This window comes from Camelus dromedarius, chromosome 3, assembly GCF_036321535.1.
Source record: "Camelus dromedarius isolate mCamDro1 chromosome 3, mCamDro1.pat, whole genome shotgun sequence".
Classification (NCBI taxonomy): Eukaryota; Metazoa; Chordata; class Mammalia; order Artiodactyla; family Camelidae; genus Camelus; species Camelus dromedarius.
In genome coordinates this window covers 64,708,467-64,724,236 of record NC_087438.1, presented here as the reverse complement: position 1 = coordinate 64,724,236, position 15,770 = coordinate 64,708,467, and the positions used below count along the sequence as shown (strand labels likewise).

Here is a 15,770-nt window from a genome sequence, read left to right as displayed (position 1 = left end):
AAGAAAGCTAAAGATTGAGCCAAAATAACACAATTGAGGGATTAAGAGATTTACTTTTACCTGTGTGGAGAAATAAACAATCAAAAGGAGTACATGTATGTATTATAGCAGAGGGCTGCCTATTAGAATTCTTGTTATTTTCTTTTTTACCTGATGGAGTGATGTCCTGAGGTATAGTCTAGTTTTCCAAATTTTTGTGTTCGGTAGCCATACTTCTCCATGACATCCATCCATGTTGTATAATTTGGATCTAGGCCCTTAAAGTTATTCCAAGATTCTGTTAAGTGAGTGAAAAGGCCACTCCACATTGCTGGGGGGAAAATGGGGTTAGCGTAAAGCTTAAATATTTGTTTTAATGACTAGGACAATTACACTCACAGAAGAGTCTACTAGTTTACAGCTCACATTCTGCAATAAGATATGTGCATTAGGTTTTTAATCTAACATTTTTGATGGTTACATCATTTTATCAAGGGAAAAACTGAAATGAGTTACTATATCCATTTTACAGGTGAGTCTCTAAGGCTTACGGTTAAGTTATTTAAAGTAAATACAGATGGAATTGAATATAAACCCTGTCTGACTTGAGTCTTCTTTCAATGATAAAGATAATCATTTAGTATTTCTGGTTAATTTTCCAAGTTGGTCAAATGAAGTACAGACCTTATGTCCCAAAAATCCTCAAGGATTTTCATTATTTCTTGTCCTTGTACTGGCTTGCCACACATACACACACAACCCCCACCCCAAGCCCCCCAAAACAGAACAAAACAAAACTTAAGTGTACTGTGTCTTCTCTCCCATATTCTACAGCTATGATTGTTTATTCAGTAAATCTTTCTTCAATATTAACAGACCTAAAGGGAGAAATAGACAGCAGTACAATAATACTAGAGGACTTCAATATCCTATTTTGAACAGTAGATAGATTTCCACACAGAAAATCAATAAGAAAACACTGGACCGAACTTCATGCTAGACCAGATAGACTTAACAGGCATTTTCAGAACATTCCATCCAAAAGCAGCAGACTACAGTTTTCTCAAGTGCATATGGAACATTCTCCAGGAAGATCATATGTTAGGCTACAAAACAAGTCTTAATAAATGTAAGAAGATTGCAATTATACCAAGCATCTTTTCCAACCACAATGATATGAAACTAGAAATCAGTCACTAGAAGAAAACTGGAAAATTTAGAAATTTGTAGAGATTAAATAACATGCTCCTACACAATGGGCCAAAGAAGAAATAAAAAAGAAAATCAAAAAATATCTTGAGACAAGTGAAAATGGAAATACAATATATCAAAACAAATGGCATGCAGAAAAAGCAGCTCTAAGAGAGAAGTTAATAGCTATAAATGGCTACATTAAGAAAAAATAAATAGCTCAAAAAACAACCTAACTTTACATCTGGAGGAACTAGAGAAAAGAAGAACAAAGTCCAAAGTTAGTAGAAGAAAGGAAATAAAAAAGATCAGAGTGGGAATAAATGAAGTAGAGACTAAAAAGACAACAGAAGACATAAATAAAACTAAGAGTTGTTTTTTAAATAATAAAATGGACAAATTCTTGGCTAGACTTTCCAAGAAAAAAAGAGAGGACTCAAATAAAGTTAGAAATTGAAGAGGAGATGTTACAACTGATACCACAGAAACTTAAAGGATGATAAGAGACTACTATGAACCATTACACCAACAAACTGGACAAATGGATAAATACCTAGGAATACAACCTACCAAGATTGAATCTTGAAGAAACAGAAAGTTTGAACAGACCAATTATTAGTAAGGAGATTGGATCAGTAGTCAGAAATCTCACAAAAAAGAAATATCCAGGACCAGATGGCTTCACTTGTGAATTCTATCAGACATTTAAAGCAGAATTAAAACCAATCCTTCTCAATCTCTTTCAAAAAATAGAAGATGAGGAAACACTTCCAAAGTCATTTTATGAGGTCAACATTACCCTGATACCAAAATGAGACAAGGACACTACAAGAAAAAAAAATTACAGGCCAAGATCCTTGATAAGCATAGATAGAAAAACTCTCAACAAAATATTAGTAGACTTAATTTAACAATACACTGAAAGAATCATACATCATGATCAATTGAGACTTACTCTAGGAATGCAAAAATGGTTCAGGATCTGTGTATCAGTCCATGTGATATACCACATTAGCAAAATGAAGGATAAAAATATATTATCATCTCAATAGATGCAGAAAAAGCATTTGACAAAATTTAACATCCATTCATGATAAAAACTCTTGACAAACTGGGCATAGAAGTAATATATACAAGTCTACAGCTAATATCATGGTCAATTGTAAAAAGCTAAAAGCTTTTCCTCTAAGATCAGCAACAAGACAAGGGTGCCCACTCTCACCACTCTTATTCAATATACTAATAGAAGTCCTAGCCTGAGTAGTAGGCAAGAAAAAGAAATAAAAGGCATCCAAATCAGAAAAGAAGAAGTAAAATTGTCCCTATTTGCAGAGACATGGTATTATATATAGAACATCATAAAGATGTCACCCAAAGGCTGTTCAAACTAATCAATACATTCAGTAAAGTTGCAGGATATAAAATCAATATACAAAAATCAGCTGCATTTCTATATACTAAAGATGAACTATCAGAAAAAGGAATTATCAAAAAATCTACAATTGCATCAAAAAGGGTAAAATACCTAGGAGTAAATTTAACCAAGAAGGTGAAAGATCTGTACACTAAAAATTATAGGACACTGATGACAGAAATCGAAGAAGACACAAGTAAATGAAAAATAGAAAGCAAAGATGGGGAACTAGTCAGTGGCAGAGGTCTGATTACTTAAGTGTAGTAATCTAGAATGTTGACTGAGACTCAGTGAAATAAGTAATGAAGAGATACTGCATCTTAGTGTATTTGCTGTGTCTTGTCTGATTTGGCACCTTGTCTGCCTGTGTGCCTCTATACCTCAGTAGAAGCCTCCCTTCAGGGAGCCTCCTCTGGCTTGTTCAGATGGAGTTTGGAGTCAGGTACTTTTTTATCTCAGAACTCCATACCTGTTTTCACTACATTGTTATAATTATTTCCCTAAAAGTCTGTTTCAAATTATGAAAACCTGGTCATCAGGCAGATAGCAGGTCCTTTTTGATTGCTGGTTGACAATGGCATTTATCATTTGTTCAGCAGTTATGTTGGTGTTGGGGTCACATGAGTTAACAAGGCCCCAGTGTTTGGAGCTTAGCTTCAGTAGTTACCTCACTGTTGTTGCTTTTTTGGGAGGTAGCATTATGGGATAGGACAGAGCTTGTGCTGTATTATTGGTGACAGATTGCTGTCAGTGTTATGTGGATGCATGTAAGCCTAATCTGACTGTTCAACTCATGGAACTGTTCTTGTTTTCTCTAGAATATTTGTATACCTTAAACTAATACAATTTTATATGTCAGTTATATCTCAGTAAAACTAGAAAAAGTCCTTTTCCATTTCCCTTTTCTGTGTACACACATAGTAGGACTGAATCCTTTTCTCATCTAACAAAATGCTTTCTTATGACAAGTGGAAAGGGGGGTTACCTGAGTTTGAATCCCAATGATGCTAGTTACTGAGTGACATTTGATAAGTTATTTAACCTTTCAGTACTTTGTTTTCAACTGCAAAATGGGGATAAGAACAGTATCTACTTTATGGCAATATGAGGATTATATAAATAAAGACACTTAGAATATTGCCAGGTACACAGTAAGAAAGCAATAAATGTTAGTTTGTATTACTATTATTCCTTCTCTTTGTTCAAACTCTCCAAAATATGCCTCTTTCAGGAATAGCATCACCTAACATTTTTGAAAGCTTTTGGGTTCATTGACCACTTTTAAATTCATTATTTCATTTGATGCTGGGAAAACCCTGTGAGGGACACAGCACATATAGCATTTTATAGGTAAAGGAAACTTTACCTTCCTTATAGGTAAGGAAACTGAGGGACTTGCTTGACATGGTCCATTGAATCATCACCTCACCCTAGTTCACTGCTCATTCCACTTGCTTGATAAAGAATAAAAAATTACAGGAAGTGTTTTTTTTTTTTAAATATACCTGGTCTTGATCACTGAAATATCACTTACAGTAGAAGTTAAGTTTCCTTTAATTATTGGTGATTATACAGTTAATGGTGCTGAAAATGTCGGTGAAAGAACTTGAGATTCAAATCACAGAGAATATGATGTGAGGAACTGATGGACAAAAGAAAATTGTTGGGTGCTATTTATGGGTTCCAAAGCAAACAATCATAAATTAGAGGAAAAAGAAAACTGTCAGAGAACAGAATTTATAAAAATGTCAGTTTTCTCGTATTTTTCAATTAGTCGTGGCTTAATATTATGGACATTTTGCCACTAAAACTATGCCTATAATAAAAGTGAACAATTAGATTTGGGATAGAAGTAAATTGAGACTGAAGAGAGAGAGAGAAGCTATGTAATCTGAAATAATATGGAAAAATCCAGAAACCTGATGTATGAGAAGTTCTAACTACTTTGCGGTATACTCTGAAGTTCCCTCCCAACTCCCTGTCTCTTACTGAAAAATTTCCTTGGAAATAGAACTCTTCTTGGAAATAAGAGCATTTCCTAATTTGACTGGATAGTCAAAAGATTCTTAGTCACCCATCATAAGGAAATGAAACAGTAACACATGAACTAAACAGTGATAAAATTGCTACTCTTAAACTCTAGTACTCAATACAAACTTACAACACACACTACATATGTTAAAATCTTTTTTAGTAGACACCAAATATGACTTATTATGCTATATGGGAGTATAATCTTTTAAACTGTGAAAACATTTTCCACGTGGGGCTACTTCCAATAATATTAAGCATGATCATACCTGCACGTGATGGGCAACAGATTGGAGAGTTTGTATAGGCATTCAGAAAGGATGTGCCATGTGCTTTCATGAAGTTGATAAAAGGGAGTTTCACTACCTGACTTCCTGGATAAAATGTTAGTCTTCCATCCTGGAATAAAGAAATTTAATTAACATTGACTATATCACAAAAGAAGAAAATAATTTCCTTTGATTTTAACCACAAAAGACTTCAGTATGATCCTAAGAATCCTTGAAAGTGGAAAAGAAGTATAGAAAGTGTTATTAGTCTCTGGTTCATAACATTGCGAATTCAATGTAGTGTGACACTTGGATTCATTTCAATATAGTAAATAAATGAAAGGATCCCCTGGAAAGTTCCTTTTGGGGGATGATGGACTGATCGAACCAATGTTTACTGAGTATTTGGTATCTGCAGGCACATGTGAAAGATCTGAGATAAAATGGTGAATAAAAATGGAGTCCCTGGCCTCATGAAATTTACAGCCTCATTGCAGAGGCAAAAAAAAAAAAATCCTGATAAATGAACAATGGATAATTACAACTTACTGGATATGTGCTTTGAAAAAAACCTAAGATACAGAATAACAAGGGACATCTACTTTGATAGAGTGAACAGGGAAGGTTTCTCTTGGAAATGAGACCTAAAGAATGAGAAGGTTCCAGGCATGCAAATAATTTAAGGGAGATGCAAAGTTAGAGATACTTGCAGGACATAAGTGGAGATAACAGTTAGGCAGCTAGATAAATGAGCCTGAAGATTAGAAGAGATGTTTGGGTTGGAGATACGCATTTTGGAATTGAATTAGAAATTGAAGAACTCTCCTTGTGAAAGAACAGAAAGAGAAAAGAGAATGGTCTAGTCCTGGAGTTACAGCTATTATATGTATTCAGTGTAATTGTAAATAAAGTACAGTTTAAAAACTGAGCCAACCCCAAATACGGGATATACATAAACCTTTGAGATGTCTGAGATTTCCAAATGGATATACAAAGTAGGCTGCTGAGTACAGAGGGGAATCTGGAGCTTAGGGAAGTCTAAGTGAAATAAGTGTTTAACATGTTCATGATATCAAAAACTGTGAGATTGAATGAAACCATTTAGGGAGACAGTAAAAAGAGAGGGCATTTAAAAAATAAAAAGAGGCCCACTAATTGGCTTTCTGTATAAAAGTGACCAAAATGACACCAAGTGCCTTAATTCCTACATTCTGCTATTATTCTAGACTCTCATTGGTCCAGGCATTTTCCTCCTTGGGCTGGATGAGCCTTTGGGTAGATATGGATCTGTGATCTGGATTGCTCCTTCTAGAACCATGACTTGGTAGTCAGTTCCTCATCCTTCTGGGACAGGGAAAACGAGTGAAATTTAGATTTCAAGACATCATTCTGATGAAAGAATGTTAACAGTAACTTTAACTGTCTGATCTATTATCACAGCAAAACTGTTCGGAGCTTTCTTCTCAGATCTGTCCATCAGACTGAATGAGATCCTCACTAGATTCTGTGGTATACAGCTTGACCCCACCTCCCACTCCTGAAACCTCACCAAAACTATAAATAGTGCAGATGCAGGGATGGAAGAGGGGAGGCAGAGAAGATCCTTATGCCCCTTAAGACCTAGGCAGAGGTGCTTATTTTCTCTTTTCAAAACTGGGTTTATTAAGATATAATTCACACATCATACAACTAACCCATTTAATGTGTACAATTCAATGGTTTTCAGTATATTCAGAGTTGTGCAACCATCACCACAATCGATTTTAGAACATTCTCATCCTCCCCCAAAGAAACCTTGTATTCCTTAGCCGTCACTCACTGATCCTCCCATTCCCCCAGACCCTAGGCAATTGCTGATCTTTCTGTCTCTACTTTCTGTCTCTATATATTTGCTTTCTCTGGACATTTCTTTTAAATAGACTTATATAATATGTGGTCCTTTGTGAGTAGCTAGCTCCTTTCACTTAGCATAATGACTTCTAGGTTCATCTACATTTCAGCATGTATCAGTACTGCATTTATTTTTATTGTTGAATAATATTACTGAATTTTATTTATCCATGTATCAGTTGATGGATATTTGGGTTGTTTCCACTTTTTGTTCTTTTGGCAGTATTAACATTCATGTACAAGTTTTTGTGTGGCCACATGTTTTCATTTCTCTTGGATATATACCTCAAAGTGGAATTGCTGGATCATATGGTAACTCATCTTTAACATTGCAGGATTTGCTAAGCTGTTTTCCAAAGTGGCTGCACCATTTTACATTCCCATGAGTAGTGTGTAAGTGTTGAAATTCTCCCATATTCTTGCTGACTCTAGTTATTGTGTCTCTTTCATTATAGCCATCTTAGTGGTTGTGAACTGGTGTCTCATTGTGGTTTTGATTTGCATTTCCCTAATGATGAATGATGTTGAGTATCTTTTCATGTGCTTATTGGCCATTTATGTATCTTCTTTGAAGAACCGTGTATTCAGATCTCTTGCCCATTTTTTAAATTGCCTAATCCAAGGTCACAAAGATTTGTACCTATGTTTTCTTCTAAGAATTATATAGTTTTTGCTTTTATGTTTGATTTATTGATTCATTTTGTTACTTTTTGAAAATGGTGTGAGGCATTTTGCACGTGGATAGTCAGTTTTCCCAGTGCTATTTGTTGAAAAGTCTATTCTTCCCTATTAGATGGTCTTTGCACCCTTATTGAAAAATCATTGACTATAAATGTGAGTTTATTTCTCTACTTTTAATTCTATTCCACTGATTTCTATGTCTGTCTGTACTTATGCCAGTAACACACTCTCTTGATTACTGTAGTTTGTGGTAACTTTCGAAATTAGGAAGTGTAAGTCCTCCAATTTTGTTCTTCTTTTACAAGATTTTATTGGGTATTCTGGGTCCCTTGAATTTCCATGTTAATTTTAGGATGGGTTTTTCTACTTCTGCAAAACCATCATAGGGATTTTTATAGAGATTGCATTGAATCTGTAGATCAGTTTGGTGATTATTACTATATTAACAATATTAAATCTGATTCATAAATGTTAATTATTTATTTAGACGTTCTTTAATTTCTTTCAACAATGTTTTGCAGTTTTCAGAGTATAAGAATTGAACTTCTTTGGTTAGATTTATTCCTACGTATTTCATTTTTTGATGCTATTTTAAATAGAATTGTTCATTTTATTTTCCATTTTTTCAGTAAACAAATGTATAAAAATACAATTGCTTTTTGTGATCTTTTATCCTACAGCCTTGCTAGACTAACTTATTAGTTCTAAAAGTTTTGTAGTGGATTCCCTAGGATTTTCTTTATATAAAATTATGTTATCTGCAAATAGAGATACTTTTACTTTTTCCTTTCCAACCTAGATGACTTTTATTTCATTTTCTTGTCTAATTCTCTGGCAAGAACCTCCAGCACAATTGCTGGACAGACGCAGTGAGATCAGATAGCCCTGTCTTGTTCCTGATCTGTAGGAGAAAACATTCAGTCCTTTATTGTTAAGTATAACATTAGCTCTGGCTTTTTTGCAGATGTTCTTTATCAGTTTGAAGAAATTCTCTTCTATTTCTACTTTGCTGAGTGCTTTTATCATGAAGGGTTATTGAATTCTGTTAAATGTTCTTTTTGCATCTATTGAAATGATCATGTATTTTTTGCCCTTTATTCAATGGATGTGGTGTATCACATCAGCTGATTTTCAAATATTAAGCCCAGCTTACATTTGAGGGTAAATCACACTTAGTTATAGTGTATAATCCTTTCTGTATATTACTGAATTTGGTTTGCTAGTTATTTTTTCAGGATCTGTACCTCTATATCTATAAGAGATATTAGTCTGCATAGAATATTTATGTATTTATATACACAAATATATAAAATATGTGTTCATACCATACCAAAAAAATAAACCAAATATTTCAGTCATCTTTGGAAGTTTCTAGGATGTTGTGATGCAGCACCCAGATTCCCTTTTAGGAATGAAAGTTGCCTCTGCTGAAGAGTTGCCTTGCCCAAGGTGACGTCCCATCCTGGGAACATTCCACAAATAATGGCCATCCAACATGAGGGTACAAAGGCCTGGCCCCTTCACCCCAAGTGTAAACAGTTCTGAAGCATCATTCCAATTTGACAGCTACCTATAAGACCAGCTGAGGCCTCCAATGAGATAATGACAAAACTTGACTTCTCTCTGCAAAATCCTGCTTCCTTCCTTTCCCTTTGATCTCAGGAGCATTCCCTAATAAACCTCTTTCTTGTTACTCTCCAATATTGCCTGGTCTCTAAGTTTAGTTAATCATAAAGATTACTTTAAGTAATATTCTTAACAAATCTATGGGTATTTCCAGATTATGTAACTTTAATCATCATTGGTTAATCTATGAGGAAGACAATACAACATAATGATTAAAAGCACTCTTTGGTGCCAGACACGCTTAACACCAACAATCTGTGTGACCACAGTAACATCCAGTCATAATAAATTAATATTATAATTAGTATCCAAGCATTCGTTCAAGCAGTAGTTTTAATATTATGGATAATACTAGAAGTATCAGGTAATGTTGATAGTAGTATTCTGTTTAGTTTTTGGCTTGGGAAAGTTCCAAAAACTGTTCAAATTTGAGATTAAACACGAACACACATAGACACAGTTTATCTGGAACATGGGCAAGTTGATCAAATTATACCAACTAACGAATATAAATCAGCACTAACAGGATTATCAGATACCCTGGTAATAAAAATAACAGTGACCAATAGAAAGCTAATAGGCTTTTATATTGATGCAGAATGTTATTTTACCCCCACAATCGAGTCGACTGAAAGTTTATTAGTAATGGTAAGATAATTTAGTTGGGCGAGGCCAGCAATTAAAGTAAATGTGCAAAGACACTAATCGGAGTGCACCTTACTGAAGTATTGTTTTAAGTGTGTTATATGCGTATCTACGTGGTGTACGTATGTGTGTACGGGGCCTCAAGACAAATTACATTTCTTACTTTGCATCGGGGTAAAGCTTGTTTGAAAGCTCAGATTCTGCTCCCCAAAGCCTGCAGCACAGGAAGGGCTGAGGGCCGGTCGCGAGTGTGTAGCGGGGCATCCCCTCCCCTGCCTTTCGATACTTACGAAGGAATCGCTCACGACTAGCACCACGTTAGGCGCATCTGGCCAAGCTCCCCGCCTCTGCCCACCTGCCCCAGGAGCTGGTGCTGCCAGCGCCGAGGTTGCGACCACCGACACCCACAGCAGCAGCATCACCGGGATCGGTTCTGAGAGCCGGGCCGCTGGGCCCGCCCCCTCCCTCTAGGAACACCCTCCGGAGAAGAGGAGGGCGGGGATCGCACACACCGCAGTTCGGTTTCCTCAATGCGCTTCACCCGTAGAACTACAACTCCCATTAGGCTCGGAGTGCGCACATGCGCACAGGAGGAATTCCTCTTCCTCAACTCACAGTTAAGACCTTTTAATCAAATACCGAGCAAACTAAAACCCAGCCGCTTCCAGTCACGTGAGCGATGCCTGGGAAGTGCGCATGCGCTCTGACGCCAGACTTGGCGTTTGTAGGAGAAGCATCTGTCCCAGGTGGGTGTTGGTCGCTGTCGCTTTTGCAGAAGTTGGAGCCGGTAGTCATTTGAAATGGTACCTAGAGAGAGAAAGGATCAGGGGCCGAGGCTGCTCGTTTTGCGCCAAGCAAGCGTGGCTGAGTGTTGGGGGAGTCCGTGAACTTGGCGATGATGAGGTGGCAGGGCGATTGTCACTAAGTTGGATCGGGCTTTTCTTTGTGGGGCCTCTGGACCGCCTAAGGTGCGATGTGGATACTGTGTGGCCTCTCAGATACTTACCCCCCAGGGATATTTCTAGCCTGCCTTACCTTATTCCCCGCTTTGTCCGTGCGGTAAAGATTTATTGTGCTTCGGTTGAGTGAGGAGCGGGGCCTAGTAAGAAAAGTTTCACCTTCTAGGTGGGAATAAGCTTAGGCGCACCTTGCCTTCAGAGTGCAAAGGAGAGGCTGAGCGGGCTCTCACAGGAAGAAATGTTGGGCTGTGTGACGTGTTCTGTTAACTGACGTGGGTTCAGAATACCATTGTTTTGCTGCAATGGTTTTGAAAAATCACTGATCCTCTTGACTGTTGAACTCCTTGAGAGAAATCTGGAAGAAGCAGATTTCTGTCCCAGAGCCAAATTCTTGATTTCATTATCATGGTTTCAGGTATGTAATTTGTGCATCACATTAGTCGTTTTAGTATTTTGACAGGAAAAGGAGGATTTGCATTTATTTACATAAAATCAACTTTAAATACTGATATCTGACAGTTTTTTTGCATAATATAATTGTAATAAGGGACAGAACTTATTTATTTAATACTTGCATGGAACTTATTATGTGCTGAGCATTATACTACACATTTATTGAGCACCTACCGTGTGTCAGGTACTTACATGGAATATTTTCTGTAATCCTCACTTTCACCGTTTTTCAGATAGGAAAACTGAGAGTTAGACAGGTTAAATGACTTGTCCAAGGTTACACAGGAAGCCAGTCTGAGTATGACTTTAATTTGAGCCCTAACTCATTGCAATGCTCTGTCTCTGTTAAACTGCAAAATGTCATGGCATTCTAGTGAACCTAATCTCTATTAGAGAAGCAGCAAAGTGAATCAGGCAGCATGCTAAAGATCTATGGGAGCATATAAGTATATAAGCAATAGTCCCTGACCACAAGTAACTTACACTCTAGGGAAAAGAAGCGAAGTAATAATACAGCCTGAAAGGTAATACACAGGCTCCCTCGTGAACAGGATATGTTTCAAATATCTGTGTTGAGTTAATTTGGAATGTAGAACACACTTGACCATAGAAACAATGTTGACTGACATTGAGATTTGTGAAAAATATATTTAATTTCATCTGTGGCATAGTATTGATTTTATAAACTATTTACTCTCTATGGCCTTGTTTTCACAGAACGTGTATTTTGAGTTCTTCGTCAGGATGACAGGACACATCTTTTTCTTCTCTCTCCCACTGAACAGTGTCAGTGGGAGCAGGTGCTGGAGTGGGTTGGGTCAAGATGGATATTTTAGGGCCCCAGACACATGGCACTGGAAGAATCTAAGAGGCTTCTAGATTTACTTCTCATCTGACATTCAGTTTGTCCTGTGATATTCCTGCCAAGTGGATTGTGCAGTCTGTGCTTTTTCATCTCCAGTGATGGGAAACACACTTCCTTTGAGCAGCCCATTCCATATTTGTACAGGTCAAATTATTAAAAGCTCTTCTTTTGAGCCGAAGTTAGTCTCCCTTTACTTTGGACTATTCAATTAGTCCATCGAGCTTCACTTTTACATGAATAATCTCTCCTTTCGAAAAACCCTTCTCACCTTCCCCACCAATCCTCCCCCACCCCCAGGCCTTCCCTAGGCAATTATCAGATAGTTTCAGGTTTGTTTGTTATTTGCTCACTCTTTCCTGGACATAATGCATGTTTGCTCATCAGTAACTTACTTTGTCAGAAGAAGTACTTTTGAGTTGTATGTGCACATCTCAATGTGTGTTGTTCATTTAATAACAGTATCAAAGTATAAAAAGTAACATGAGCTAATACTGAAAAAGGGATTCTTCCTTTCTCACTTTAGCGAATTGAGAATTACTGCTTTTTGACTGTGGAGAAACTAAGAACTAAATGTTTTTGAGTAGGCTTTGGCAGCTGGAAGGTCATAGTACTGAGCAGGTGTTGGATATGTAAGGAACTCCAAAAATGTATTACCTTTACTTAGGTTTTTTTTGATCTGAAAGACATAGTGCCTCTGTGTAGAACATAAAGCATCTGTTAAATTTCAGTTGAGTGGCTCAATCACTAAGTGCTTCAGTGTTTCAGAGGAGTGGTTTCCTTTGCAGGCTTTAGTCTAGTATTCGTGTAATGACTGATTTGAAGAGGATTGTGTTTGATGATAGCCATCTTTGAGGAACATAGACCAGAAAGTTACCTCTTGAGAGATCAAGGAAGAACTGGGGATTTTTAATGTGCAGAAAAAGCATATAATAACCATTGTAGGTTAAGAATGGGGAAAAAAGTAGTGAAGTTGGTTGAGAGGGTGGCAGGAGATAAAGAGAACGGAACTGGTAGATACCATGTTCAGGTACTCCGTCCACGTACGTGTCAGTTAAGGGATGTCATCCTCACTTTATTAACGAGGACATAGGTTTGGAGGTGAAGGTGCCCAAGATCTGCGGAGACTTGATCCATCCGTCTTGACTTGGTGGATGGATATGGCTGAATGAAAGGGCTGACAAAATCTGGGGTGTTTTTTAAGAACAGAGTTGAAATGACTGAATAAATCAGTAAATCAGTAAAATCAGATTGGGTGGGGAGGATAATCACTTGTGGCTGGTTGGGGCCTTAAAGAAATGGAGAGTCAGACTTTAACTTTTATTTGACTTCCTCACCCCTTGTTTAACTTTTATTTTATTTTCCTAAACTTTGTTGGGATCACAGTAGTTTCTTTTCTTACCAGTAAGACCCCTTTCTGTGGAGCTAACCATTCTTTTTAAGTATGTATGTTTTAGGACAGTAAACTCACTTTTATTTCTTGTCTTTCCCCACCTGTTTCACCTAAATTTTGTTCATTTCCTAGTTCTAAAGTAGCATTTTTTTCCCTTTTTTAAAAAAAAAAAAAACTTCATTCAGTTTTTCAAAACCACCTCCACTCTTTCCAGGAAACATTCTAGATTAATTTTGTCTGACAGAATCCATTCCAGATTTGCCATCAAAAGATACTTAGATTTTGTAGTCATGTAGTATTTCAGATGGCTGTTCAGATTTTTCATATTTAAAAAACTTTGCTCTAATTTCATTAAGTTACAAACTAGTTGCATGATGTGGGTAACTTTTTTCACATTTATAATTCCTTATGTGGCTTAGAATAAGGTTCACCTTAGTGTAGTCAGGTTGCAAATTGGGAATAAAGAAGTGCCCTTAATTGCCCTACGTTCCAAGCAAAGTAGCATGGAAGTAGGTGATACTCTCTTCTGGCTCAGTTTTTTATACTGAAGTCAGTGTATTTTGAGTTTATGGAATTTTCCAAATCTTTCTGATTGCTTATGGAAGTTCCATTTATCACCTTGAAGCTACAGAAACACAGTATAGACCAATTCAGAAATTTGGAGATTAAGATTAGTGTCTCTTTGGGGGAAAAAAGGTGAAAAATTGTATATAATTATTTCTTATGTTTTAAATTATGAATTATGAAAATTGAACCTGAATCTTATGTGTTGAATTCATTATGTTTTGGGTTATGTACATCATCTTTTTAATGTGCCTGTCTTATATTTTACTTGATTTAGATGGATAAACATTTAAGGGACAATCTGCAACTCAGTTTAAAAAGAAGATAGAGGTAGTGATAGTAGGTAAAAGGTTAAATGTCTAGAATAGTAAATAATAGGTAATTGGAGTCTACTTTTACTTAGTGATTGTAGGTACCAGTTCCTGTCAGAAGGAAGGTTTAATGGTGTAGGTCATCACACTGGATTAGAGGTCATCACACCAGATTAGAGATCATCACCAAGTACCTTCAGACTTTTGTCATTAGGTTTAAAGTTATCATATTTTGCTTTTCTGTAATTATCTTCCATTGTCATTATTGTTACTATTTTTTATCAGTATTCTTTTAAATTTTACGTTGTGGAATCTTTGTATCTGCACAACTGAATATAACTTAAGTTCCCATAGCTTTAGCTGGGGTGTGTAGACATATCAGTTCATCTGCCTGTATTTGTTAGTTCTGAGGCATATCATTGTCTTTTGGCATGGTTGTCACTTTCTAACTTTTTTAAAGTGCTGTTGTTGCTACTTTTTATTCTTGATGTGTTGAATAAAAATCCTTTAGGTTGGTAGTAAAAAAAAACTACATTGAGTGAAAATGTGCAAAAGGAATGCTCTTGTTTAAAAAAAAATCATTGAGCTTGCGGAGAAACAATGGGAGGAGAGGTATAAGGGAAAGTGTGTGGAGCTGTGGGAGACTCTTAAAGACACTTGTAAGAGAGCTAGGTTTTTCTTTGGAGTGTCAGGAACACTGGGAATAGAGGGAAGTATCCCAAGGAGACGAATGTGAGGTTACGTGGAACCATTGTGTGTAGTCGGGTTTTATACTCTTGTGAAGGAAATGGATTTGATGGTACCTAGTAGGTGCCCTGTAAAGCTCTGTTTAGAAAATGAGTGAATGAGCCTCTTCCTTCTCCACGCCACCTCCCCACAAAAGAGGAAGAAACTTTCAGGACTGGAAAGCGGTAGATTATTTTGTCTTTTTGAAAAATAATCTCCTGAAAGTGATATTTATGGTATATGTATGTATTTCAGGTGAAGAGAGAGGGCCTCAGTGCTAGCTTGTTATGCTAACTGTGGAATCAAATGAAGAAGGAAAAGGAAGAGAAGGATAGAGGATTCCCTTGCAGCAAGAGTAGTTGTAATTACGTGTGAGGACACATAGGGTATAGAAGGGGACTGAACGGTAGAATTGGTTACCAAGAGAAGAGTGGAGTTTGTCCACACGGTCTTTGCAGATTACCTACTTAGAAGCATTTGACAGCTCTGTGTTTGCTGCTCCATTGAAATCCAGGCTTGTCTGTCTGATTTGCAGTCTTTTGCAATCTGGTGCTCTCCTTTGCCTACCCAGCCTAATTTTCTTCTCTTCAGCAAGTCCCTTCTGTTCCATTCAGCCCAGTTTCCTCATTGTTTCCTACATGTGCCACGTTCATTTCTGTCTTCTGACTCTGTTGCAGTGCCTGTGACTGGAGTAATTTTCCTTCCTCCCGCCATTCCAAATCCTTTCTCCTCCTAGTCGCTGTGGTTACTTCACACCACACTTCTTCTCTTCTCCG

At 36.9% G+C, this 15,770-nt stretch overlaps 2 protein-coding genes across 5 annotated transcripts in view; one reads left to right on the top strand and one right to left on the bottom strand.

Moving 5' to 3' along the window:
• The window catches only part of ARSK (arylsulfatase family member K), a 33,406-nt gene extending 23,136 nt beyond the window's left edge, over nucleotides 1-10,270 (bottom strand). Inside the window, exons 1-3 of one of the 2 annotated variants that reach the window (XM_010993954.3) lie at nucleotides 10,017-10,270; nucleotides 4,885-5,014; nucleotides 151-310 (exon numbers count right to left, since the gene is read on the bottom strand). In XM_010993954.3, coding sequence (XP_010992256.1) covers nucleotides 151-310; nucleotides 4,885-5,014; nucleotides 10,017-10,145 — 419 coding nt within the window. In that variant the 5' untranslated portion in view covers nucleotides 10,146-10,270. The remainder of the gene's footprint in view (nucleotides 1-150; nucleotides 311-4,884; nucleotides 5,015-10,016) is intronic. The other variant, XM_010993955.3, reaches the window with a different exon arrangement.
• The window catches only part of SKIC3 (SKI3 subunit of superkiller complex), a 136,786-nt gene that overhangs the window by 46,221 nt on the left and 74,795 nt on the right, over nucleotides 1-15,770 (top strand). For 2 of the 3 annotated variants that reach the window (XR_010379210.1, XM_010993956.3), the window contains exon 1: nucleotides 10,401-10,472. The exons of the other annotated variant lie outside the window; for it this stretch is intronic. Coding sequence is in view for 1 of the 2 variants with exons in the window: in XM_010993956.3 (XP_010992258.2) it covers nucleotides 10,423-10,472 (50 nt within the window). In the remaining variant the exon portion in view is untranslated. Of the gene's footprint in view, nucleotides 1-10,400; nucleotides 10,473-15,770 lie in introns of those variants that run through there. 3 annotated transcript variants of the gene reach the window in all.